Source organism: Bos taurus, chromosome 13 (genome assembly GCF_002263795.3).
Source record: "Bos taurus isolate L1 Dominette 01449 registration number 42190680 breed Hereford chromosome 13, ARS-UCD2.0, whole genome shotgun sequence".
NCBI lineage: Eukaryota > Metazoa > Chordata > Mammalia > Artiodactyla > Bovidae > Bos > Bos taurus.
This window is the reverse complement of record NC_037340.1, coordinates 46,770,795-46,796,221: the sequence shown is the minus strand read 5'-3', so window position 1 is coordinate 46,796,221 and position 25,427 is coordinate 46,770,795. Positions and strand designations below refer to the sequence as shown.

Sequence of the window (25,427 nt, the reverse complement as noted above, 5' to 3'; positions counted from 1 at the left end):
TCACTGAACTGTACAAATGAAATCTGGTTAGGATCCAGATATACCAATCAAAGTCGTCAAGAAAAACAAAATGAGTGGCTAAATTAAGACCTATGACTGTAACCTCATCACTGGAATAAAACTGAATCTACCAACAATTAAAAAGGCAGTTCAGGCCACTCCGAGCAGCCCGAACAGAATTAAAGACATCAATAACATACGTTCTGATCTCTAACTCTGGCAGTGGGAAAACATTCATGGTATAAAACGAGGTTTTCATGTAGAAGCAACTCTGTAAATCCTCAGGTGACAGTGGCTGCCCCACCACACCTCTTCCATGCCCTCCAATACTGTGTTTCCCCAGGATGCTGGCAATGCTCCAGGCACTCTTGCATTGCTTACCTTGAGGGATTCTGTCTGTGATCCCAGCCCCTTGGTGCACAGTTCCATCACTGAATAGGAGCAAAACGTATCCCGGACTTTGTACTGACTCACAGCAAGCAGCCACAAGGCAGGGTTGGTCTCCAGCTCTGCCGGTGGGATGAGGATGGACTGGTGCCCAGAGTACACGCTGCAGAGAGACACGGGAGGGCTCAGCGAGGATGGAGGAGGGGGATCCACTGGCCTCTGAGAAACATCTGCTTCCATTTGCAAGAGGGTACAGTCACATCAACTCTACTCTCGGTGTTTTTAAATAAAAAACAAAAGGTGTTTATGAAAACATTCTGAACAATACAAAAGAATTATGTAACTATGATCTGCAGTTACTGTCATTTTGAGCACTTAAGTGAGGTATCTCAAAGCTACGATGCTGGTAGGTTTCTCTAAAAGCTACTACACTAACAAACTGAATCTCACAGTAGGAAACATAGGACTGAATTTTGGTTAAAAGGTCTGAAAGTTCGGAAGAGCAGTTAATGAACTGGATGCTATCTGGTTTAGCAACCGAAGTTTCACTGGGACCTGGCCCTCAGTCCTTGCAGTACTGTCTTCCGTGGCCACATCAACAGGCAGAGAAGAGGGCTGCAACAGAGGCCATGCAGGCTACATGTGTACTAAACAGCCAACTGAGGAAAAGCATGCCCAACTCGAATTCAGAAAACTGACATTCAGAGTAAATAAAACTAAGACAACTAGAATAGGATTATAATTTCACTCAAAATGATCTAAATAAATACCAAAAAAGAACTAAGGAAAATACATGCATTCTCTTGTGTGCAGGCTCAGTCACATCCTGCTCTGTGACCCCACAGACTGGAGCCCCCCAGCCTCCTCTGTCCATAGAATTCTCCAGGCAAGAATACTGGAGTGGGTAGCCTCTCCCTTCTCCAGGGGATCTTCCCAACCCAGGGGTTGAACCCAGGTCTCCCACACAGCAGGCGGGTTCTTCACCATCTGAGCCCCAGGGACGCCTGGATGGAGTAGCTGACTGACAAAGCTGTTAGCTTGTAGGGTACAGCACAGTGATTCAGTTATACACACACACAGATGTATTTTTTCAGATTCTTTTTCCTCATATGGCAATACAAAATATTGAGTATAGTTCCCGTTACCTATTTTATTTTATATATAATAGTGTGTATATGTTAATCTCAAACTCTTAATTTATCCCTCTCCCCACCACTTTTCCCTTTGGTAACCATAAGTTTGTTTTCTATGTCAGTGGGTCTATTTCTGCTTTGTAAATAAACTCCTTTGTATCTTTTTTCTTTTGGATTCTACATATAAGCAATGTCATATGTTATCTCTCTCTGGCTTATTTCACTTAGCATGATAATCTCTAGATCAATCCATGGTGCTGCAAATGGCATTATTTCATTCTTTTTTTAGAGCTGAGTAATGGGAAATAGATGGGGAAACAGTGGCAACAGTGTCAGACTTTATTTTTTTGGGCTCCAAAATCACTGCAGATGGTGACTACAGCCATGAAATTAAAAGACGCTTACTCCTTAGAAGAAAAGTTATGACCAACCTAGACAGCGTATTGAAAAGCAGAGACATTACTTTGCCAACAAAGGTCCGTCTAGTCAAGGGTATGGTTTTTCCAGTGGTCATGTATGGATGTGAGAGTTGGACTGTGAAGAAAACTGAGAGCTGAAGAATTGATGTTTTTGAACTGTGGTGTTGGAGAAGACTCTTGAGAGTCCCTTGGACTGCAAGGAGATCCAACCACTCCATTCTGAAGGAGATCAGCCCTGGATTTCTTTGGAAGGAATGATGCTAAAGCTGAAACTCCAGTACTTTGGCCACCTCATGCAAAGAGCTGACTCATTGGAAAAGACTCTGATGCTGGGAGGGATTGGGGGCAGGAGGAGAAGGGGATGACAGAGGATGAGATGGCTGGATGGCATCAGTGACTCGATGGACATAAGTCTGAGTCAAGTCTGGAAGTTGGTGATGGACAGGGAGGCCTGGCGTGCTGCGATTCATGGGGTCGCAAAGAGTCGGACACGACTGAGCAACTGAACTGAACTGAACTGACTAGCGTGTGAGATGAGTGCAATTGTGCGGTAATTTGAGCATTCTTTGGCACTGCCTTTCCTTGGGATTGGAATGAAACTGACCTTTTCCAGTCCTGTGGCCACTGCCGAGTTTTCCCAATTTGCTGGCGTATTGATTGAGCACTTTCACAGCATCATCTTTCAGTATTTGAAATAGCTCAACTGGAATTCCATCACCTCCACTAGCTTTGTTCATAGTGATGCTTTCTAAGGCCCACTTGACTTCACATTCCAGGATGTCTGGCTCTAGGTCAGTGATCACACCATCGTGATTATCTTGGTTGTGAAGATCTTTTTTATACAGTTCTTCTGTGTATTCCTGCCACCTCTTCTTAATATCTTCTGCTTCTGTTAGGTCCATACCATTTCTGTCCTTTATTGAGCCCATCTTTGCATGAAATGTTCCCTTGGTATCTCTAATTTTCTGGAAGAGATCACTAGTCTTTCCCATTCTGTTGTTTTCCTCTATTTCTTTGCATTGATCCCCGAGGAAAGCTTTCTTATCTCTTCTTGCTATTCTTTGGAACTCTGCATTCAGATGCTTATATCTTTCCTTTTCTCCTTTGCTTTTCGCTTCTCTTCTTTTCACAGCTATTTGTAAGGCCTCTCCAGACAGCCATTTTGCTTTTTTGCATTTCTTTTTCATGGGGATGGTCTTGATCCCTGTCTTCTGTACAATGTCATGAACCTCTGTCCATAGTTCATCAGGCACTCTATCAGATCTAGGCCCTTAAATCTATTTCTCACTTCCAGTCTATAATCATAAGGGATTTGATTTAGGTCATACCTGAATGGTCTAGTGGTTTTCCCTACTTTCTTCAATTTAAGTCTGAATTTAGCAATAAGGAGTTCATGATCTGAGCCACAGTCAGCTCCTGGTCTTGTTTTTGTTGATTGTATAGAGCTTCTCCATCTTTGGCTGCAAAGAATATAATCAATCTGATTTTGGTGTTGACCATCTGGTGATGTCCATGTGTACAGTCTTCTCTTGTGTTGTTGGAAGAGGGTGTTTGCTATGACCAGTGCATTTTCTTGGCAAAACTGTATTAGTCTTTGCCCTGCTTAATTCTGTATTCCAAAGCCAAATTTGCCTGTTACTCCAGGTGTTTCCTGACTTCCTACCTTTGCATTCCAGTGCCCTATAATGAAAAGGACATCTTTTTTGGGTGTTAGTTCTAAAAGGTCTTGTAAGTCTTCATAGAACCGTTCAGCTTCTTCAGTGTTACTGGCTGGGGCATAGGCTTGGATTACTGTGATATTGAATGTTTTGCCTTGGAAACGAACAGAGATCATTCTGTCGTTTTTGAGATTGCATCCAAGTACTGCATTTCGGACTCTTTTTTTGACCATGATGGCTACTCCATTTCTTCTAAGGGATTCCAGCCCTCAGTAGTAGATATAATGGTCATCTGAGTTAAATTCACCTATTCCAGGCCATTTTAGTTCACTGATTCCCAGAATGTCAACGTTCACTCTTGCCATCTCCTGTTTGACCACTTCCAATTTGCCTTGATTCATGGACCTGACATTCCAGGTTCCTATGCAATATTGCTCTTTACAGCATTGGACCTTGCTTCTATCACCAGTCACATCCACAATATCACATCCACATCCACCATAGTTTGGCCCCAGGTAAATAACAGGGAGGGAACACAGCTCCACCCATCAACAGAAAATTGGATTAAAGATTTACTGAGCATGGCCCCACCCATAAGAACAAAAGGCTCCTCCATCCATGAGATTTTCCAGGCAAGAATACTGGATTGGATTGCCATTCCCTTCTCCAGGGCATCCTCCCAACCCAGGGCTTGAACCCAGGTCTCCCGCATTGCCTGCAGACTCTTTACCATCTGAGCCACCAGGTAATCCAAGACTTCTGAGGATATACTGACAGGTCTCAGTACATCCTGGTCTCAGGATAAAGGATTCTAATACCCCAAACTTTCCTTTGAAAGTTTGCAAATATTTCCTCTGAAATCCTGCTAATGTAAAAGTTTTGTTATTCACATAAGATGCAAAACTGCACATTCCACTGGAGCCCTATGGAAACGTATAAAAATTATTTTCATAGTCATTATATAAAACTCAGTAAGAGGCCATTCCAATAATTGTAACACTCAAAATTCTGTCAATTTTTCTCTAAGATCTGTCCTTCGGAAACTGATTGACGTCTTTAAGGATCACTTTATAATATGGTGGTTATTTAAAAGATCAAACAGCACAACAGCAAATACATCTGTATTACAATACTGACATCCTAGTCAAACAGCTACTTACTGCAAGTCAGATGGATCCAACAACACTCCTGCACAAATGGAGCCAAGCCCTGCAGTTGTGAAAACACGCTTTTATCCGAAGTTCTTGTATCCGATACAATACTGCAGTGCTTTAAAACCAGTTTTTCCATTTGGTTGAGAAACCGGCATGCCCTACTTGTTTTCTCAATTCTAACCAATCAGCTTTTCAAGAATACACACTTGGGGTCTGAAGAGAAGCCTAGATCTACAGCACACCAGGGGTGCCCCTCACACACACAGGTCCTGTGACTGTGCCTGGAGCTCTCGTCTTCTTTCCAGGGGCCATGAGAGCTAAGGGAGATCCCTGCCCCTGAGCACACCAACACGAGCGGCAGCCCCCAAGTGAACGACTCCTTGGTGTTTAGTGCCATAGGCACCAACGCACCCTCTGCCCTTTGCAATGTGGCACTCCAGAATCAGCCTACAGACCATGTGTGGAATGACCCTGAATTAGAGCTTTCTTTTTAGCTCAGGTGCCAACTTCAATGAGAATCCTCAAGGCAGCATTAAGCAGGAAGAAATAAAAATAATGAAAAATTTACCTCTGCTGAATGGATGTTAAAAGAACAATCCTGGCCAAAATTGGATCAGTGCCAGGTAACAGCCCAAGATCTAACAACCCTGCACATCGTGCACCATACAAGTCATAATTATCCACCAGGAAACACGGCTTGGGAGTTTTCCATGAGCGCTGAATGTTATTCAACCCACTCGTGAATCAGGATGAACTGGACCACCTGAACTAGAACCCCTGCCTGGCTTCTGTTCCAGCTCCAGTTTACACACTTCTCTGTCACCATGGAATCCCATTTTCCAGCACACACCAAGCTCAGTTAACAACACTGGAGTCCTGTGTGTTAGGGAACCAAAATGTACATAAACACCCTATAACGATACACTTCTTAATTATGACAATCTATCGTTTCCATATTGTTATCAGCATTTTCCTTTTAAATCCTGTCATAAGGAGACCCAAAATGAAGAAAACAAAATGCAAATCACCTATTACTAGCTTTCTTAAGAATACACATCAGGATAAAAGATTCGCTTGATCAGACTGCTATGGGCATGAAAAGGTGGGGTCCATGGGGTGGAGTTCAAGGTTGGAGAAACTAAGCACATTTGTGGAAATTAAGCATAGTTTCACCTCTGTCTTCACTTCTGTAAATGGAAGTCAACATTAATAAAAAAGCTATTAAATCCTAATACAGGACAACAGAAAACCTGATTCACCAAGTTTCTACTTGCCTTTTTTTGGTCTCAATCCAACAAAAGTTGATTGCTTGCTGTTTCATTTATTAACCAATACTGAATTCTTGGCACTGTCTATTATACTTTCCAACTTAATAATAGCAGGTTGCTTATAGGGAAGAAATTATTTCCTGCGAAATTCTCAAACCTCAACTATTTCAGTTTAGATCTTAACTTCAAAAAGAACAGAACAATTTAAAAACACTTTGGGAACATTTTCTCCCAGTCTCTGGCCTGTTCCCATTCTCTTGACAGTGCCTTTTGCAGAGCAGAGATAACTGATCTTAATAAAGTCAGTCTGTCAATTATTTCTTTCATGATCAAGCCTTTGGAGGTATGTCAAAAAGTCATCACCAAACCCAAGATTATCTAGATTTTCTTCCAAGTTATCATCTAGTTTTATAGTTTTATGTTTCACATTTAGGTATATGATGTATTTTGATCTATTTTTGAGAAGGCCACAAAGCCTCTGTGTAGAGTCATTTTTTTGCAGGGGGCGGGGATGGATGTCCAGTTGTTCCAACACCATCTCTTGAAAAGGTCATTGTATGGCTGTACTGCTTCTGCACATCTGTCAAAGCTCAAAGGACTGTACTTACTTGAGTCTGTTTCTGGGCTCTCTACAATACCAAGAGTGAGCTCTGATGTAAATTACAGACTCTGGGATGATAATACATCAAGGTAGGTTCCTAGTTTGTAAAAAACATATGCTCTGGTGGGAGATGCTTATAATGGGGAAGCTGTGCATGTGGGGGTGGGGTGGAACAGAAAATCTCTGCACTTTCCCTTCAATCTTGCTGTGAAGCTAATAGTGCTCTGAAAAAGAAAACCTAAATAAAAAAAATTAAAATAAAAAATGGTTGACCAGGAAACAAGAGAAAAAATACATTCTGGTAACTAATATAAAGGTATACATTTATAACTCAATGATTTCAGATTATTAATTTGATAAAACATACAAAGAATTGATAACTCTCACAATTTGGGCACCCTGAGCAAGGCAGTTGTACAACTCAGGATAACACATGTCGCCCTGTGGTGTCACACTGGTTAGCCTCCTGAATGGGCAGGGAAGGGTCTGTGCCATATACCTCAGTTACTTCAAGGAAAGGAGTTTTCTTTTAAAACAAAACAAGTTTTACTTAGGTATAATTTGCATACCATATATCCAACCATTTGAAGCACAGAATTAAAAGAACTTTGACAAATTTGCAGAGTCAAACAATGCTCACCACAATGCAGTCTAGAACACTTCCATCACCCTGACACAAAACTGGCAAAACACAGTCCATGTGAAGCTGGCTGCTGGGCCCTGGTGTTTGTTATAGCATTTCTACACACTTAAAATACTTGCATATATTTGAAAATGTTAATAAAAAGTAGTACACTATATTAGAAAATAAAATCTGAAAGACTATATGCCAAAATGCTAATAGTGTATTTAGTGGAATCACCTGATAGCTCAGTTGGTAAAGAATCTGCCTGCAATGCAGGAGAACCTAGTCTGAGTCCTGGGTTGGGAAGATCCGCTGGAGGAGGGTTAGGCCACCTACTCCAGTATTCTTGGGCTTCCTTTGTGGCTCAACTGGTAAAGAATCTGCCTGCAATGCAGGAGAACTGGGTTGGGAAAGGGAAAGGCTACCCACTCCAGGATTCTGGCCTGGAGAATTCCATGGACTGTATAGTCTATGGGGTTTGCAAAGAGTTGGGCACAACTGAGCGACTTTCACTTTTTTTCACTTTCACTAGGTTGTATACTTATGGAAAGCTTAATTTTCTTCTTTATATTATTTTGTGTTTTCTAAAGTTTCTACGATGAACATATATGTACAATTAGAGAAAAATGCCAATAAACATTCATTCTTTCCATACATACTGTTGATACCTGCCAGGAGGGGAGAGGAGCCTGCTCCCAGCATCCCCCAACTAGAGTCAGGGAGAAGCTGAGGAGGAAAGAGCCTGGATGCCCCTGGTCACAGTTCTAGGCCTGGGACATATGCAACGATTTGGAGCTATAAGAAGCAAGCCCAAGGTCTGGGAGTTGCTTGGAAAACAGGTTCCCAACAGACAGCTTCTCAGAGCGGACCCAGATGCTGTCTCTGTTAGTTTCAGCAAATTTTACAGAGACTAACTTTCCAGACGCTGGACAGTGTGGCTACCTGGCTACCAGCATGCAGAGCCAAGCTGAGAGGGAGCCACATCCTGCAGGCAGCCCCCTCCCATGAGCAGGTCTGAGCTCACAGGTGATCTGAAAAAGCATGCATGATTATTTACTTATATCATAGAGATACAGAGAAAACTCACCTACAGAGGCACCACAGGACAAACCCAAGTCCACAGTAAGGGTCCAAGCAAATGGCCACTTCTCTCGAGGGGTAGAGCTCACACTGCAGCTTAATAGAACGGCAGAAGGCACTGGTGGCTGCATGAGACATCTGCAAGACAGCAAGGCTGTGTCAGGCGCCAGAGCTGCAGCCCAGCCTCAGGACTCTTGCACCACCACAGGCTGCACAGAACGCACTGGACCAGACACCAATGCTAAGGGTGGTCTCAGACAGGACAATTGTAGCCAAGCTCTGGTTCCATTAGGAGAGGGTAGGCTGTGGGTTCTCAATAGTCTTCCCGTTTTCAGTGAGTAAGCCACAAGCAAAATTTCCTGGTCTAGTAACTCTAGCCCATGAGGTCAGGACGTCTTGCATTTGAATGGTGGCTTCGACTGCGACCCCACCACAGCCTGTACAGTACATGGGGACATGTGACCAATCATGTGCCCTCTCCAGGCAGAGACAACACCTGACTCGTGCTTCACCTCCAGACCCAGCCCTGCACCTGTCATGCAGCAGAGGGACCAGCAGAGCACATTGGACGCACAACTCCTGTTGGTAAAGATTCGCTGAAGGTCACACCCATTTGTGCAGTGAGATAAGCTTATCATTTGACTGAAACCCAAGTCCAGTCTCAGCATAGCTACAGTTAAGAGTTTCTTTAAAGGCAGCAGCCAGTCCCACAACAGTCAGTATGGAATGTGAATTCTTTTAAAATACAGAAAAATTATATCTAATAACATCAATTTTCACAGATGCTTTCTAGCCAAACTAATCTAAGAGGAACAGGAAAGTAAAAGCAGCCCAGAAAACTTAACCAACTTCATGGTCTTAGACACTTCTCAAGTTAGTGTGGACTGCACATCACCCAGAGCTGAACTGTAAAAGGGACCAGCGCAGAGCATCTGAGCAGAATTTGACAGGGATCCTACATGCTAGGACGGAAGGCCCTCACTCCTGGTGTGTCTCATCTCTTTTCCCAAGCTGGCTAATAAAAGCTCTTGGTCATCTGATTGGATTTCTCTGAATGTTACTGATGCTTCTTGAAAAAGAACAACAAAGTCAGAGGACTCACCCTTTCTGATTTAAAAACTTAGTAGAAAGCTACTGTAATCAAAACAGTGTGGTAGTGGCATAAAGACAGACACAGAGAAAAACAGAATCGAATAGATAGCCCAGAAATAAAACCTCACATACATGGTGAAATGACTTAAAAATTTTTTTTCATTAATTTATTTTTCCCTAGACTTCACATACAATTGACTGATTGATTGAGGTATAAATGATCTACATCATTATGCTAGTTTCAGGTACACAACATATATATGTGTATGTCTTACAAAATGATCACCACAGTAAGTCTAATGAAGAGCGCTACTAAGATTTACTCTCTTACCAACTTCCAAGTACGCAACACAGTACACTATTAACTACCATTTCCATGCTGTACAATACATCCACAGCCCTTATTTATAACTGGAAGCCTGTACCTTTTGGCTCCCTGCACCTGTTTTTGCCCATCACCAATCTGTTTTCTCTATGAGCTTGGTTTTTAAAAAAAAATATTTCACATATAAGTGAGATCACATAGCATTTGTCTTTCTGACTTAGCATGATGTCCTTCAGGTTCACTCATGTTGTTACAAATGGCAGAATTTCCTTCTTTCTAGTGGCTGAATTATACTGCACTGTGTGCTTATAGATGGTGTGGGTGAGTGGGCAGGCGTGTCTCATTTTTCTTATCCATTCATCTGCCAACGGACACTGATATTGTTTCCATATCTTGGCTATTGTAAAATAATGCTCTATGAACACTGGGGTGCAGACATCTTTCTGAGTTAGTGTTTTTATTTTCTTCAGATCAATACCCAGAAGCGGAATTTTTGGATAATATGGTAGTTTTATTTTTAACTCTTTGAGGAACCTCTACATTGTTTTTCATAGTGGCTACACCAGGTTACATTTCCACCAACAGTGCACAAGGGTTTCTCTTTCTCCACACCCTCATCAACATGTTCTCTCTCGTCTTTTTGATGATGGCCATCCTGACAAGTGTGAAGCGATAGCTTACTGTGGTTTTCATTTGCATTTCCCTGATGATTAGTGATGCTGAGCATATATTCTTGTACCTGTTGTCCATCTGTATATCTTTTTCAGAAAAATGTCTATTTACATCCCCTGCCCATTTTTAAGCAATTGTTTTTCTGCTCTTAAGTTGTACGGGTTCTTTACATATTTTGGATATTAACCCATTATCAATACGTGGTTTGCAAATATTTCCTCCCGTTCACTAGGTTGCCTTTTCATTGGTTGGTTTCCTTTGCTGTGCAAAAGCTTTTGGTTTGATGTAGTTCCACTTGCTTAACTTTTGTTTCCTTTGCTATTGATGTCAAACTAAAATCTCCAAGACCGATGTCTAGGAGCTGACCCCTATGTTTTCTCCTAGAAGAGTTATGGTTTCAGGTCTTATGTTCAAGTCTTTAATTCACTTTGAGTTCATTTTTACAGACGCAGAAAATTGTTCCAGTTTCATTCTTTAGCATGTGGCTGTCCAATCCTCCAAGCACATTTACTTAAAGTCTGTTCTTTCCCATCGCATATTCTTGGCTCCTTTGCCATAAACGAGTTAACATTATATGTGGGTTTATTTCTGGGCTATTCTGTGTCACTGGTCTTTGTGTCTGTTTTTGTACCAGTACCATACTGTTGGCATTACTGTAGCCTTATAATGTCAGTGAGCATGATGCCTCCAGCTCTGATCTTTTCCAAGATGGCTTTGGCTATTTGGGTCTTTTGTGGTTTCATACTAATTTTTAGAATAGTTTGTTCTATTTCTGTGAAGAATGCCATTGGAATTTTGATAGGGACTGCAACGAACCTGTAGATTGCTTTGGGTAGTATGGACATTATAACAATATTAATTATTCCAATCCAAAAGTATGGAATATCTTTCATTTGCCCTTTTCAATTTATTCCATCAATATTTTACAGTTTTCAGTATATAGATCCTTTACTTCCTTGGTTAAATTTATTCCTAGGTATTCTTTTTGATGCAGTTGTAAATAAAACTGTTTCCTTAATTTCTCTTTCTGCTATTTTATTATTAGTGTACAGAAATACAACAGATTTCTCTGTATTGATTTTGTTATCTTGTACTTTACTGAATTATTTATTGTAAGTTTTCAGTGGAGTTTTTAGTGTTTTCTATACAAAGCATCATGTCATCTGCAAATAGTGACAATTTTAATTCTTCCTTTCCCAACTGAGATGCCTTGTATTTCTTTTTCTTGCCTAATTTCTCTGCTTAGGACTTCCAACACTATACTGAACAAGAGTGGCTTCCTGATCTTAGAGGAAATCTTGCCTTTTCTCTGGAAATCTTTCAACCTCTCACTCTCGAGCATGATGCTAACTAAGTGGGGGTGATCAAATGTATTTTTGATAAGAATGCCAAGACCATCCAATGAAAGGACAGTCCTTTCAACAAATGGTGCTTGGAAAACTGGATATCCACATGCAAAAGAATTAAGCTACACTCTTAACCTAATACCATAAACAAAATTAACAGAAAATGGATCAAAGTTCTAAATTTAAGACCTAAAACAATACAACTTGTAGAAGAAAACATGGGACGTGGGACAAAAGTTTACTACACTGGATTTGGAAATGCTTTCTTGGATAGGACACCAAAGGCACTGGTTAAAAAAAAAAACAGACAAAATTAGACTTCATGAAAACTAAACAATTTTCTGCATCAAAAGGCACTATCCATAGAGTAAAAGAGGCTTCCCTTGTAGCTCAGTTGGTAAAGAATCTGCCTGCAATATAGGAGACCAGAGTTCAGTCCCTGGGTTGGGAAGATCCCTTGGAAAAGGAAATGGCAACCCACTCCAGTATCCTTACCTGGAAAATCCCATGGACAGAGGAGCCTGGTGGGCTGCAGTTCATGGGGTCGCAAAGAGTTGGGCACGACTGAGCAACTAACACTTACATAGAGTAAAAGGGCAACTCAAAGAATGGGAGAGAATATCTGCAGACCATGTAACTGATAAGGGTATCAGAGAACTTCTAAAACTCAACACCAATAAGAAAACTATCAATTCAAAGTCAGCAAAGGAGTTGAATAAACATTTCTCCAAAGAATACACACCAAAAGGTGCTCAGTATCATTAATCCTCAGAGAAATGCAAATCAAAATTACAGTGTGATCTACCTCACATACATTAGGAAGGCCACTTCAAACAAACAAACAAACAAAAAGGAAATGCCCAGGGAGTTCCCTTGTGATTTAATCATCAGGGTTCCAGACTTTCACTGCCATGGCCCAGGTTCAATCGCTGGTCAGGGAACCAAGATCCTACAAGCCATGAGGCTCAGCCACAGAAAAAGAAGACATTCAAAAGAGAAAAACCAACAGAAAATAAATTCCAAGTGTTGGCAAGAATGTACAGAAACTGGAAACTTTGTGCATCACTGGTGAGAAGGTAAAGTGGGACAGTTACTGCAGAAAAGAGTACGGCAATTCCCTCCCAAATAAAAGTAAAATTACCCTTTGACCCAACAATTCAACTCCTGGATACATATTTTAAAGAGTTAAAGGCCATGTTTCAGAGAGATATTTATACACCCCATGCTCAATGCAGCATGATTCACAATAGCTAAAATGTGAAAGCAACTCAAGTATCCATTGAAAAATGAATGGATAAGCAAAATGTGGTAAATACATACAGTGAAATCTTAACGCAACCTTAAAAAGGAATTTTGATATATACTTCAACATGGATGAACCTTGAAGAAACTATGCTAAGTGAAATAAGTCAGACACAAGAAGACATATATTGTATGATTCTACGTAAACATGGTACTGCTGCTGCTGCTAAGTCGCTTCAGTTGTGTCCGACTCTGTGCGACCCCAAAGACAACAGTCCACCAGGCTCCCCTATCCCTGAGATTCCTCCAGGCAAGAATACTGGAGTGGATTGCCATTTCCTTCTTCAATGCATGAAAGTGAAAAGTGAAAGTGAGGTTGCTCAGTTGTGTCCGACTCTTAGCGACCCCATGGACTGCAAACAAGGTACTAGAACAGTCAAAATTGCAGAGACAGAAAGCTGGCAGGTAGAGGCGAGTCTCAGTTTAGAAGATGAGTTATGGAGGTGAGTGCTGCTGAGAGCAGCACAGAACTGTGAATGAATTTAATACCACTGAACCACACACTTGAATTGGTTAAGTGGTAAGTGTGTGTTACATGTATTTTACTACAAATACAAAATTGGAAAAAAAAATTAAGCAAGAGAACTGAAAATTATGCAAGCTCAGCAATCAGACGAATAATAGGTGCAGGGCTTCCTGAGGCTAGAGAACTCAACGGTATCTTGATGAGGACCCTGCCTAACCTAGGAGAGTCCTAACTCAGGTGACACACGTACTAGTTCCTTTTTTTGATGGGAAAAAGCAACAGCAACAAGCAGCGTTCTGGCCTGTTACAATGAGACCTGTGTTAAAAATGCAAGGAACTCCTGTGCACACAGTTTTATAATAGAATACTGGGATCTGAGAACCAGCAAGAAAGGAAAACATAGGCAGTTTCTTTATTAGGGGCTGGTGAAGCTGTGGTTATACACAAAAACACTGTTTGAACATTTGGAAAGAATCAGTCAGCCTAGCTAACTACTGAAATGGTCACGCATTTTATAGCTTGACCAGAACACACACGTATGCATATACCTCTCTCCGTGTTTCGATGCCAGGCCCCACCAGAGCCCTATACACATAAGAATGAAAATTAAGCATCACTCTATGGCCTGCTAACTGCACACTGCTCAGATTGTTTCTCACCTTCACTCCAGCTAGCATCCCGGTTGTGGACACACTGAAATCAAGATAAGCTAGAGTGTCTGGGTTGGAAGGTTTGTAGATCTGGGCAGGCCGCTTCTTTGGCAAATCATCTGGAGAGGAAAACAAGCTGTTAGCATCTCTGACTTAGTGGAAAAGCAGATGAGCAAACAAACATTTTTGGTGAGTTTGAGAACCAACCTGTGTCTAGTATAGGGGGCCAGGCCCTGACATCCACCGCCGCAGCTGCCTCCCTGGACCGTAACAATTTACAGATCAGTTGTGTTGTCATCAGACAGGCAGAACGGCTCACCTGAGGGTCAGAGAACAAGGCACGGAGAGGAAGAGGGTAAAGGACAGGGGACTATGCCTGCTTGCGTGCCAGCTGTGTACCACGTGGAAGCTGTGTAGCTCCAGGGTAGGCTGCGTGCACAGCCGCCTCATTCAGGGCCAACGGAGGTCCATGTGACTGGGAATCTGACCACAGACCACATGAGCAGAGCTCGTGCGGACTGAGGCCCTGGCAATTACTAGAGCTGAGTGGTGTCAACTGTGTGGCCGTCACCTCAGAAAGCACCACCCAAACTACCCACTCTCACCACACCCTCCCCATCCTCCAGAAATGCTCACTCTCCACACACAGCCTCAGCACTTACTGCCACAGTGACAACCCTGAAGGTCCTCTGACACAACTACAAACAAGTATTTATTTGTGATGCCCCTTGGGGTTCCTCCTCTAAGGGGAAAAACTTACCCTAATCCTCTTAAACTTCACCAGACAAAAATAAAAATAAAAAAAGTTAAAACAAACTATACTTTCAAGAAGGAACAGGCTGCTTTTCAGTCTTGAGGAAAGAAACGTTAAAATGTCTGACTTTCCCACTCCTCTTGGTTTGTTCCTTGGGCTGGTGGGGAATTGCCCAGTGTCCAGAGAGGTGCCCTCTCTAGGGAGTGAATTTGATTCCCACGCATTGTGGCAAAACTGCTCTCTAGCCCCTAACTCTACGCACAAGTTGCTATCTTGATTCCAGAACAAAACAGCAAGCTCCTAGAACAAAGAGGCTGGACCCCCTCCACCGCTGGGACTACAGTCACCCACACCAGCCCCGGAGCCCAGGCTCTGTAGTTTATAAGCCCAGCACTCGGGCCAGACCCTGCAGGCAGCCATTACCTCCACGATCATCTTCACGGTGGGCAGCGTGGTGGCGATGTTCTGTGGGTGTGGGGGACGGACGGTGATGGGCACGCAGCCTGCATACAGGCAGCCATAGAATGCAGCGATGAGATCTATCCCTGCACAGAGAGAGGAGCAGTCTTCAGTGAGACTCAGCAGCAGGACAACCAACCTGGAGCAGCCAGGCAGGCACGGGGCCGCCCCCACATGTCTGTCAGACTTCAGGGACAGCCCCCCAGCAGCCCCGTTCTCTCAGGCACAGGAAGCCAACGCAGCCCAGAGGCTTCACTGCTGTCATCCCTCTAAGGAGTCTTTAAACTCAACTTCCTGATTATCCACTCAGTGGTCAAGTATTTAACTACTGATTAAATGAACTGCCTCAGATAGCTAATAAAGTTTGATACAAAAGTCTCTGAAATACCAATTTGTCTGTGCCCCTATCATCAGTCATACAGCACGCAGCACGCAGTCCACCCTGTGAGCCAGGCCGGGGTCGGGGCCCATTTTGGTGGTAATACAGCAAGGCCATCGAGCACCGATGGGTCCCTCAGGCACGGGCTGGTCTGTACAACCCCGTTTCTTACCTGGTGGGTAGACCAGGGCGACGTGGTCCCCGTCCTGCAGGTGTCCCCTCTCCATCAGCATCACGGCTATCTTCTCAGCCCGCTTGTGCAGCTGGACACACGTCAGCGAGTTTGCTATTGTGCCCTGAGTATCACAAGAACAAATGGGTATGATGTTTTTTAATATCACAGCTTTGAGATGCCTTTTGTATACCATACAACTCACTGATTTAAAATGTACAATTAAGTGGATGTATCTGCAGAGTTGTGTGACCCCCACCACAGCCGGCTTCAAAACATTTTCGTTACCCCCTCAAAAGACCACCCACCACTGGCATTCTGCTCTCCTCTCCTCCCCAGTAGCTAGGAAGTACAACACCAAAGCTGACTCCAGATACATCTGCATTAACAAGAAACATTTAAAAAACAATTACTGGACATGAAAAAACAGCTAAAAGTATAAAACAAAATCAATCTAGTAATTTGGGGACTTATGTGTAATTGTCGTGGGCAATAAGAAATTAATCATAAATCTGGAGGATCTGAACTATGAAAAATAGGACTAATTGAAACTGTTTTTAAAAAAGACTACATCAAAAGTCAAGGAGGTCAGAAAACAAACAAACCAACTCCCAGAAAAGCAACCATCCAAAAAAAAAAAAAAAACAAACAAACAAACAAAAGGAAAAATGGGAATTGTCAAATTCATTTAATGTAGACTTTTAAATACGCGTAATGTAGACTTTTAAATACGCGGGAACAAATAAACACATTTGGATTGAAAAGTACCTTAAAAAACACTGAGGATGAAAATCAGTAGCAAAACAGGTACTAAGAGATATCAAAATACATGACATTTACTCTTTATTTATAAAAGCAAGAATAAACTATAAATTATAAACATACAACTTATCCAAAAAAGTTTCCCTTGAGGATTCACTTTTTATTTGCACATATTCCCAGGTAAGAGGAGATCACTGTCTACAGCTATTTAAAAACTGCTGTATCATCAATTACGACTTAAAAGGGATGAACGGGAGAAGGACCTCTCCTTACACTAAGTGCAAACTTGACAGGAGTGTTGGGTGAGGAAGACCCTGCAGCTGGACACAGGATGGTGGGCACCAGGAGCCTGATGCATCTGTTGAGGTGGGGAGTTTCCAAGGACAGTGACATGAAGAAGACTGTCCACAGGGAGGTGGTGAGAGCAGCTGGTGTGTGGGAGGAGAAACGTGGACAGGAGAGACCACAATCTTTGGGGCCGTTAAAGGATATGGGTGACCTGGTGACTTGAAGTGTGTGAAGAGACACTAGAAATGCCACCCAAGCAGAACATCTGCACGGGGTGTGTGGGATCCAGTGAGATGTGAACCCTAAAAGGATATATATACCAGCGGCCAGCATTTGCCCAAAACACTCACGAGATCATTGATGGCCTGGGGCATATAGGCCGGTGGAAAAGGGGGGCCATCCAGACAGCTGCCAGGCAGACTCAGGCCCCTTCCTGCTGAGACCAGCCTCCCCCACAGTGGGGCTATGCTTACCATTCTCTGAATTGAACTTACTCATCCCAAATATTTTCCTTAATCATCTTCCTTGTGAGGAAAGTTAAAAAATAAACAGAAAAAGACACAGAAAGTGGAAGAGCCAGAGAGCAGAATGTGGCAAAGCCGGGTAAACACAGAAAGACCTACGAGGCTGGTGTCTGGGATCCAGCTGAAATCTGAGAACTGGTGCCTTTGCAGCTGGACCAGTCCTCTGAGCAATCACTCCTGTGCAACACATGTGTGCACATGAACCAAAACATATCCCTCTTCACCCAACAGTCCTGCGAGCTCTTCAAAGTGAAGATGGGGCACCAGCCCCCAGCACACCGAGGTGAGGCCCACACCACCACCCCCAACCCCCCACCATGAGCCCCCATGCTTGCATGCCAGCTGTCCTGGAGGAATGCCATCACTGCACTCCTGGCTGTGGCCAGGGACCAGCTGAGTTGCTGGTGGGGCGGCAGTACCAACTGGGGACTCCCACCACCACCCTGCTGCCTGTGCTGGTCCATAGCAGGTCTTATCTTAAGAAGCGAGCATTCGGGGATTGAGCTGTTAAAACTCTTTCAACTGCTCTTCTTTGAGTTATCCAAAGAGCCAGTGCTGATCCCCTATCAGTATCAGCTTTCCGGTCACATAACAAAGCCTATAAGACGCAAGAAGCACCGATGAGTCACGAGTAGCTGAACGCTCTGACACTGGTTCTGAGAACATCCATCTCCAGATGCTTCAAAATGGTGAGATTTACTTGCATTCTGTCCTTCAGCAATCTTCGCCACTGCTTCAAAATACCCTTTCTCACCCACAGGGTTTACATCAGACCTGGGGCCCCTCGTGGCAAGCTGGTGCCAATACGCCCAACACAGCCTCCCCCCGCCCAGGTCTCTGCCTGCAGGCTCAACATTGAAAGAGTATCACAGGACACAGGCTTTGGCCAGCCCCACACCATGCAACATCACTTGCCATGGGGCCCTTCACCTCAGGAGAAAAGCTAGTTTTCAATCACGCATTTCATTTTCCAAAGCGCTCACTGTGACAAAAAATAAAACGCCATTTATCTTCAGGTCAGTGGTTAGCTGGCATCCTCATCAACATTCATGGAAAAAGGTGGGTTTTCAGTACAGAAACCCACCGCATAAGAAGGTTCTAGGAAAAGGTACATCACAGAAAATTAGGGCTGACTTTCTGTGAAAGAGGTTTTGGCTGGTATCATAACAAAACGGCAATGCAGGATGATCCACCACCCAGTTGCTACTCTGAAGACAACGATTTCAGTGTGGGTAACTGTAAACATGGCACAACTGCAAAGTTTTACATTAAATTAAATAATGACAAGTAAAAACATACTCAGGAATGAAGAAAAAGCCAAAAATGATTCACATTTTAAAATGTAAAAAAAGTTAAAAGCGTTGGCTGGTGTTTCTCTTTAAAAAGTAACAGATGCTCTTTGTATGTAAGTTCCAAGAACATAAGTCCTTCCCCATTTGCAGTGAAATGAATCCTCACTTCTGCCTACAAGCCTAGCACAACAGCTCCGACACTATGGACTATGATGCCGTGGAGGAGGGCATACAAATGAGTGCTGTGGGCAGTAAACAGGTGGCACGACGCAGCTGGGACCTGCAACAACTGAGGGGCCATCCGGAATGGAGGATGCCTGGAAGCGGCCTGAGGCCCCACATTGGAAGGACAATATTTGGGGATATTGAGCAAAACATATTAATAGAATGAATTTTAGCTGTTTCTTCTCACCTTTTCAAAATTTTGCTTTCAGAAAATATTAAACTGTGCATTTGGCTTATGCTGATTTCTACTGGATGGTGCTGAGCTAGAAGGCTGGGTGAATGGAAATTCCACTGTGACCGCCATGGAGAGGATGCTCCTGACCTGCGGCTCAGATTGAACACCTATGCTGAGTGCGCACAGGGCTCTGGGAGGATGGGGATGAGCGCAGGCACCAACTCCCTGCTGACCCATCCAGCTCTGTGGATGTAGCTGCTGCCACATCAGAAGGCCTGGGAGACAGAAGGAAGGCCTCCTGTCTGAAGGAAGGCTACTACCGTGGGCCATGCTGTCCCCACGCTGACCTGAAGTAAGATTACACATGGGCTTGACCTCCACAACTCACCCCTTCGAGAATATGACTCATTTCTGGTGAACACATTTCCCCAATGACCTCGTGTCTGGCCACAGCAAAGGACTGTGAACTCAGGATCTGGGAATGGGGACACAGTTGACCTGTCCAGCACACTGCCAGCCCCCAAGTGATATGTAGCTGGACCAGCTGTTTCTTCCTGCTGACCGGACTACAGTCTACCAATACAACCAAATCATTTCTGAATCTTTGTGTCTGTGACAGCAATGAAACTTCCTCTCACCCAGAGCTCTGGAAGGGTCACCCTCAGGGAGCTCAGGGAAGGGGCTCCGAAGAGGAGTTCCTCCCGAAGCTGAAGCCAGGCTGGATAAGGCTCCAGCTCCAGTGGCCCCTCTGGAGGTGCTGCTGGGAACCACCAGACACCACAAGAGATGCTGCAGAAAAAAAGGAGTCACCAACAGTCTCCAGGAGAAATGCCAGGGCAGAGGACAAAGAAAGTCAGAAGCAATGATTACAGAGTAACTGGGACACAACCAGGCACCAGTGCCAGAAAAGCAGCCTTATCTGTGTTTACAGGCTGAGGCAGAGCCAAGGGAGAAAGATGAATGCAGCAGGCAGGCTGGCTTCAGATCAGACACAAGGCTCCTGGTAACCGTATCCCTGGGCTCATGCCCCATGTGCACCGATGGGCCCTGAGCCAAGAGAGGTAATCCTACGAAGAGGGTCCAAGTGTAGGCACCAAACGGCAGGGACAGCAAGCGTTCCTCACAGAAGCTGGGGAGCGGGAGGGCTTTCTAAGGCTCTTCCTGGGGTCGGTCTGAACAGACACAGTGAACAAGAACTGCTGAGGTCAGCTCAGCATGCAGGGTCAAGATGAGCGGAGTCAGAGGAGGACCAGAGGTACTTCTACAAACTAAATCACTGCGAAACTGGTCTGCAGCTGGATGTCCAACTTACAGATTTAGGGAGGGACTTACATAGTTGGCATTTCCTTTCACTGTCCTTAACTGATTGCTCTAAGTGACAAGAGGCACCTTTGTGCACAAAGATTGTGATATTTTGCATCTCTGAAGAGCTATAATGTCTTAAAGTTGCAAGCATCCACACTAGTCAAGAAGACCTAACTAAATCTAGTTTTCAGGCTTTATTTCCAGAGTAAACAAAAACAGGTGTATTTTAAGACTTCTGCATTTACTGCTCATTGTCAGTACTATTTGCTTGTGCATTTAAGGCCTTACTCTTAAGTACTATTATGGAGCACAATCTGATGACTTACTTTTCTAATGAGAAATGTAAATGTGAACCTTAATTACAAAAATTATTTTCACTCCTAAGAATGAAAGCCTATAACTAAAACATGACTTTTTACCAAAAAAAAAAAAAAAAAAGGTAGTTAAATAATAAAAAGAAACATAAATACCTCTCAGATCCACAACTGTTCTCTATTGTAGACATTCTCCACTCATTTAGGGGGAGATACTGCAAAAATATTGCTAAAATATATACATACACAAGTATATGTGTATACATACACACATGCTATATATATGTGTGTGTGTATATATATAAGTACATAAGTATATACATATATAAATGTATGTGTGTATATATACAACTGATGGCTCAGCAGGTAAACAATCTGCCTGCAATGCAGAAGACATAGGAGACATGGGTTCGATCCCTGAGTTGGGAAGATCCCCTGGAGGAGGAAATGGCAACTCACTCCAGTATTCTTGCCTGAACAATCCCATGGAGAGAGGAGCCTGGAGGGCTATAGTCCAAAGGGTTGCAGAGAGTCAGACACAACCAAGCGACTAAGCACATGTACACACACACACACGCACGCACACGCATGCACACACTCAAACCCTTGTATTAAAAAGTGACGTTTCTTAGGTAAAAGGTCTCAATCAAAATAGCAACAAACAAACAAAAGGATTCAGGTAAGACGGAGAAAGCTTTGAGTGGAGAGTATGGAACAGCAGCATGAAATCATGGCGCGCACACAGGCAACACCAGGGTACACGGGTGGGGCCTCACCCTACAGTTGAGCAGCGTGTACAGCACGTGGTCAGGGGTGGTCTGCGCCCTCCACTGCAGGACCTCCGAGAGGAACAGGAACTGAAACAGAGCACAGCTGTTAGGTCCAGACCATCCTGGGCATTTGGGCTGGCCTCAGCATCTAACAGTAGGGTCTGTCAGTGCCTTAAGTCGGGAGAGGATAATCTCTGACAAATATAATCAACAGGATAAGCAGGCATTTACAATGCTTTCCTGGCAGTGACTGGAATTCACTGTGCATGATTCAGACCCAGCAATTGGAGGGCTGGGGCCGTGCCACCACGAGGGAAGGCCTCTGAAATCTGCCCAAGGATGGGAAGATGCCATTCCCCTTATAGACAGAGTAGTCGACACAGAAACATCCCTTCTCCTGGGGCTTCCACAAGTTTTAACAATGATTTCTGGGGGCTGCAATGATAGACTCAGATCTACCCTGTTTCAAAAATGGGCTCTCTTAAATTTGCTGTGTTTACAGTGGTCAACTCTGAAGGCACGCAACAGCCCTGAGATCACACAGATCACATGTACCCACTAACATGTCTGCAGTAACAAGGACAGCCCTGTTTCATGACACCGACACAGCAATTGCCACATTTAATCCATTTTATGATAGAAATGCAGTGTGAGGTGTGGAACATGCTCATCAAGTACTTTCTTTGAACATGTTACTACATGTTACCAGACTGGCAACATCTTAAATGGCTGATTTTGTCATATTTCCTTGGAGCCCACAGAGTGGGACCACCTTTTGGTGAAATCACCAGAGTTCTCCAGCTGAATGCTATAACAGGGACTTGCAGCTGCGTGGGACAAACTGTGTCTCTAGTGCTTATGTGGAGTGGGGCCCAAATATTCCTCCTACAACTCCCAATGCTGCTTTAAGAATGTCTGGCTTTTAAACCTGGGTTTTGAATTGACACTTCCTTGAACTGCAAAGATCCAAAGACTGAAACCTCACTATAAGGTGGCCGTGAGGCAGTGTGAGTGTACAATCAGGGCTGGTGGATAACCAGGAACAAGTGTGCAGGGAACACCAAGACAGGATAGGGACTGCAGATGCTGGCTTCAGGCCTGCTGGTCATGGGCTGCATCACCTACCCATTTCTGTGCCACGTGAGGAGTCCTAAAACACTGCACCCCAGCAAACACGCTTTCCTTACAAGATTACAGGAGGGTCTTGCAGGGAGACAGGAAGAAAGGCCATCAATGCTAACACTGGGCTGGCAGAGAAGGCAAGTGGGAGTCGGTAACACCTGTGACACAGCATCTGGGCAGGAGTGGAGAGGAACCGGGCAAGCTCTCACCTTCCGGGCCTGGTCATTGTCTTCTATCTGGCCCAAGTCTCTGCCACTGGCCTGTGCGATCCTCTTCCCAGACACCAGGTTCCCCACCATCACAGAGGCAGGGCCGATCTCTGCAAAGCAGCAGCAGCACGCACATGAGGGAGATACATGAGGTAGGACACGAGCGAAGTTCCTGAAAATATGACTTCCCAATTCAGGAAGGAGCTTACTCTGATTTCCTTTCAAAGATGTGACTTTGAAAAGCCTGATTAGAACAGGGTTTCAAGTAAGTCACTACCATGAAAACAAAGACAAACAGGAGCAAACTTCAAGTGAGGGGGCACAGAAATAAAGCTTTCAGCATCTCCCCTAAGCACCCTCCCAGGCCACTGCCTTTGTTCGCTGGTGAAGGGCATTCAGTATTTTGCTGGAAAAAACTAGCTTTTTGATGATAGAGAGCCACATAACCTTCATTATTTAACAAGAACAGATGAGAGGCACCAGATACCATTAGAGCATCCTTCCTTAAAACTGCCAGTTACATGAAGCTGTGCCGTCTGCGTTGCTTCAGAGTGGTGTGGATGCCCTGGCACTACTCAGTGCCCGAGAGGCAGGTGACCAGCCGGTTCTCAGAGCCCACTCATGGGGTCACACTTCCCTGTCCAGAGTTCCCAGTCATCCGGCGACATCTGAGTACTACAGCCCTGAGGTGGTCATGCATTTACCAGCGATCCTTCATCCTAAGCATCTGTCGTGAACTCTGGCTACCAACTGTGTCCCAGCACCTGGGCCCACTGGAGGCCAGGACACCAGGTCAAGGTGTCCAGGAATGAACAGGGTTAGAGGAGGGAGAGGGAGGATCAGTGAGTGAAGCCTCCCTGGGGAGCCCAGAAACTCTTGTCCATTCAGTAAAAACATGCCAGGCTTTTTCCCCATCCATTTCTCATGCTCATGAAGGGCTGTGCCCCATGTCTTTCTTGGCTGGCCACCCGAAGCCAGTGCCCACAGGATGTGAAGAAGTGGGTGCTTCACTGGGAAATAAACTCTACCCTCCATACCACAAACAGGGGTCGAAACAACAAAATGGAGGTAAGAGGAAAAAAAGAGAGGAAGAACATTAATAAGGAATCTGAGAATACTAGAAAACTTTAGAGAAAGATTACTGGTAAATGCCAACCTAAGGTGCCCGAAAAGCAGTGAGAGCTGAGGCCTTGTGTGCTCTTTCAAGGAGGATATAAGCTCTACCATGGGAGTCCCAGCCCAGCCCCACAGGCTACTCTGCTGGCAGAGCGTGGTGGTCAGCCAGTGGGTGACCCCGTTCCTCCTGCAGCACTGGTGTCCTCACCTGAATCTGGAGAGACTGCTCACTCTCACTGCATCAAGCTCGCTTCTGGAGGTGGCCTGGTTCCTATGTCTACCGCCACTGCGCTATACCCATGGCCCGTCAACTATCTCTAGCTGACTTGTTGTGATCTCTGCCCCGCCATGCTTCATCAGTGGAGCAAAGAGCATCAGGCCTGGGTCTGTCTCTCCAATACTCTGGCCCTACAGCCTTGGGTTAGTTCCTGAACCTCTCTGTGGCATGATCTCATTTCCTTATAAAATGGAGACAAGAACGCCCACTCCTTAAGACTCCAAGAGGATGAGTCAGGTTAATACCAGCAATGTGTGGAGGCGTGGGCAGCTTGTGCCAGGCCTGCTACTCGTCATTCTAACACCCCTTGGGCTCGCCCAGCCACCCCCCTGGTCTGTTTGCACGTCAAGGCTGGGGGCTGGGGGCTTTTCATCACTATACTAGCACCACATTCTTGCAATAAATTCCTCTTCATTGGTAACTGGGTGCCACCTTAAAGAGCATAATCGTTGCTAGGAGGACCAAGTCAGATGGTTTATAATTACATGTTCCCTGATAGCTCAGTTGGTAAAGAATCTGCCTGCAATGCAGGAGACCCCGGTTTGATTTCTGGGATGGGAAGATCCGCTGGAGAAGAGATAGGCTACCCACTCCAGTATTCTTGGGCTTCCCTTGTGGCTCAGCTGGTAAAGAATCTGCCTGCAATCCAGGAGACCTGGGTTCGACCCCTGGGTTGGGAAGATCCCTTGGAGAAGGGAAAGGCTATCCACTCCAGTATTCTGGCCTGGAGAATTCCACGGACTATATAGCCCACGGGGTTGCAAAGAGTCGGACACAACTGAGCAACTTTCACTTTCCCTAAACTACAAAGCAGCAGACAAATGTTCAGCATCATGAGGACACCACAAACGAAGCTGCAGAACTCCTCACAGGCTCCAAGGGCTGCAAGTTATGGAACAGGTTTGCAGGCTTTATTCTAATGTCTATAGGAAAGAGCAGTGACCCTGAGAGGTGCTTTGCCAGAGTCCTCAAGGACGTCTGACACCTGCCAGGGAGGCTGGGCTCGGGTAACTACCAGCACCTCTCCTTCCCCTGTGGCCCTCACCCTGGGCCTGGACTCCACTACCTTCTTCCCATATGTGGCAGCAAGACAGTGCTCAGGAGGA

The 25,427-nt window shown here is 44.5% G+C and overlaps 1 protein-coding gene across 8 annotated transcripts in view; it reads right to left on the bottom strand.

Moving 5' to 3' along the window:
• The window catches only part of DIP2C (disco interacting protein 2 homolog C), a 294,092-nt gene that overhangs the window by 25,395 nt on the left and 243,270 nt on the right, over window positions 1-25,427 (bottom strand). For all 8 annotated transcript variants that reach the window (XM_010811336.3, XM_010811337.3, XM_010811338.3 and 5 more), the window contains 8 exons: window positions 22,929-23,038; window positions 21,604-21,684; window positions 15,943-16,066; window positions 15,356-15,477; window positions 14,386-14,497; window positions 14,188-14,297; window positions 8,333-8,463; window positions 382-550 (listed from right to left, as the gene is read on the bottom strand). In XM_010811336.3, coding sequence (XP_010809638.1) covers window positions 382-550; window positions 8,333-8,463; window positions 14,188-14,297; window positions 14,386-14,497; window positions 15,356-15,477; window positions 15,943-16,066; window positions 21,604-21,684; window positions 22,929-23,038 — 959 coding nt within the window. The remainder of the gene's footprint in view (window positions 1-381; window positions 551-8,332; window positions 8,464-14,187; window positions 14,298-14,385; window positions 14,498-15,355; window positions 15,478-15,942; window positions 16,067-21,603; window positions 21,685-22,928; window positions 23,039-25,427) is intronic.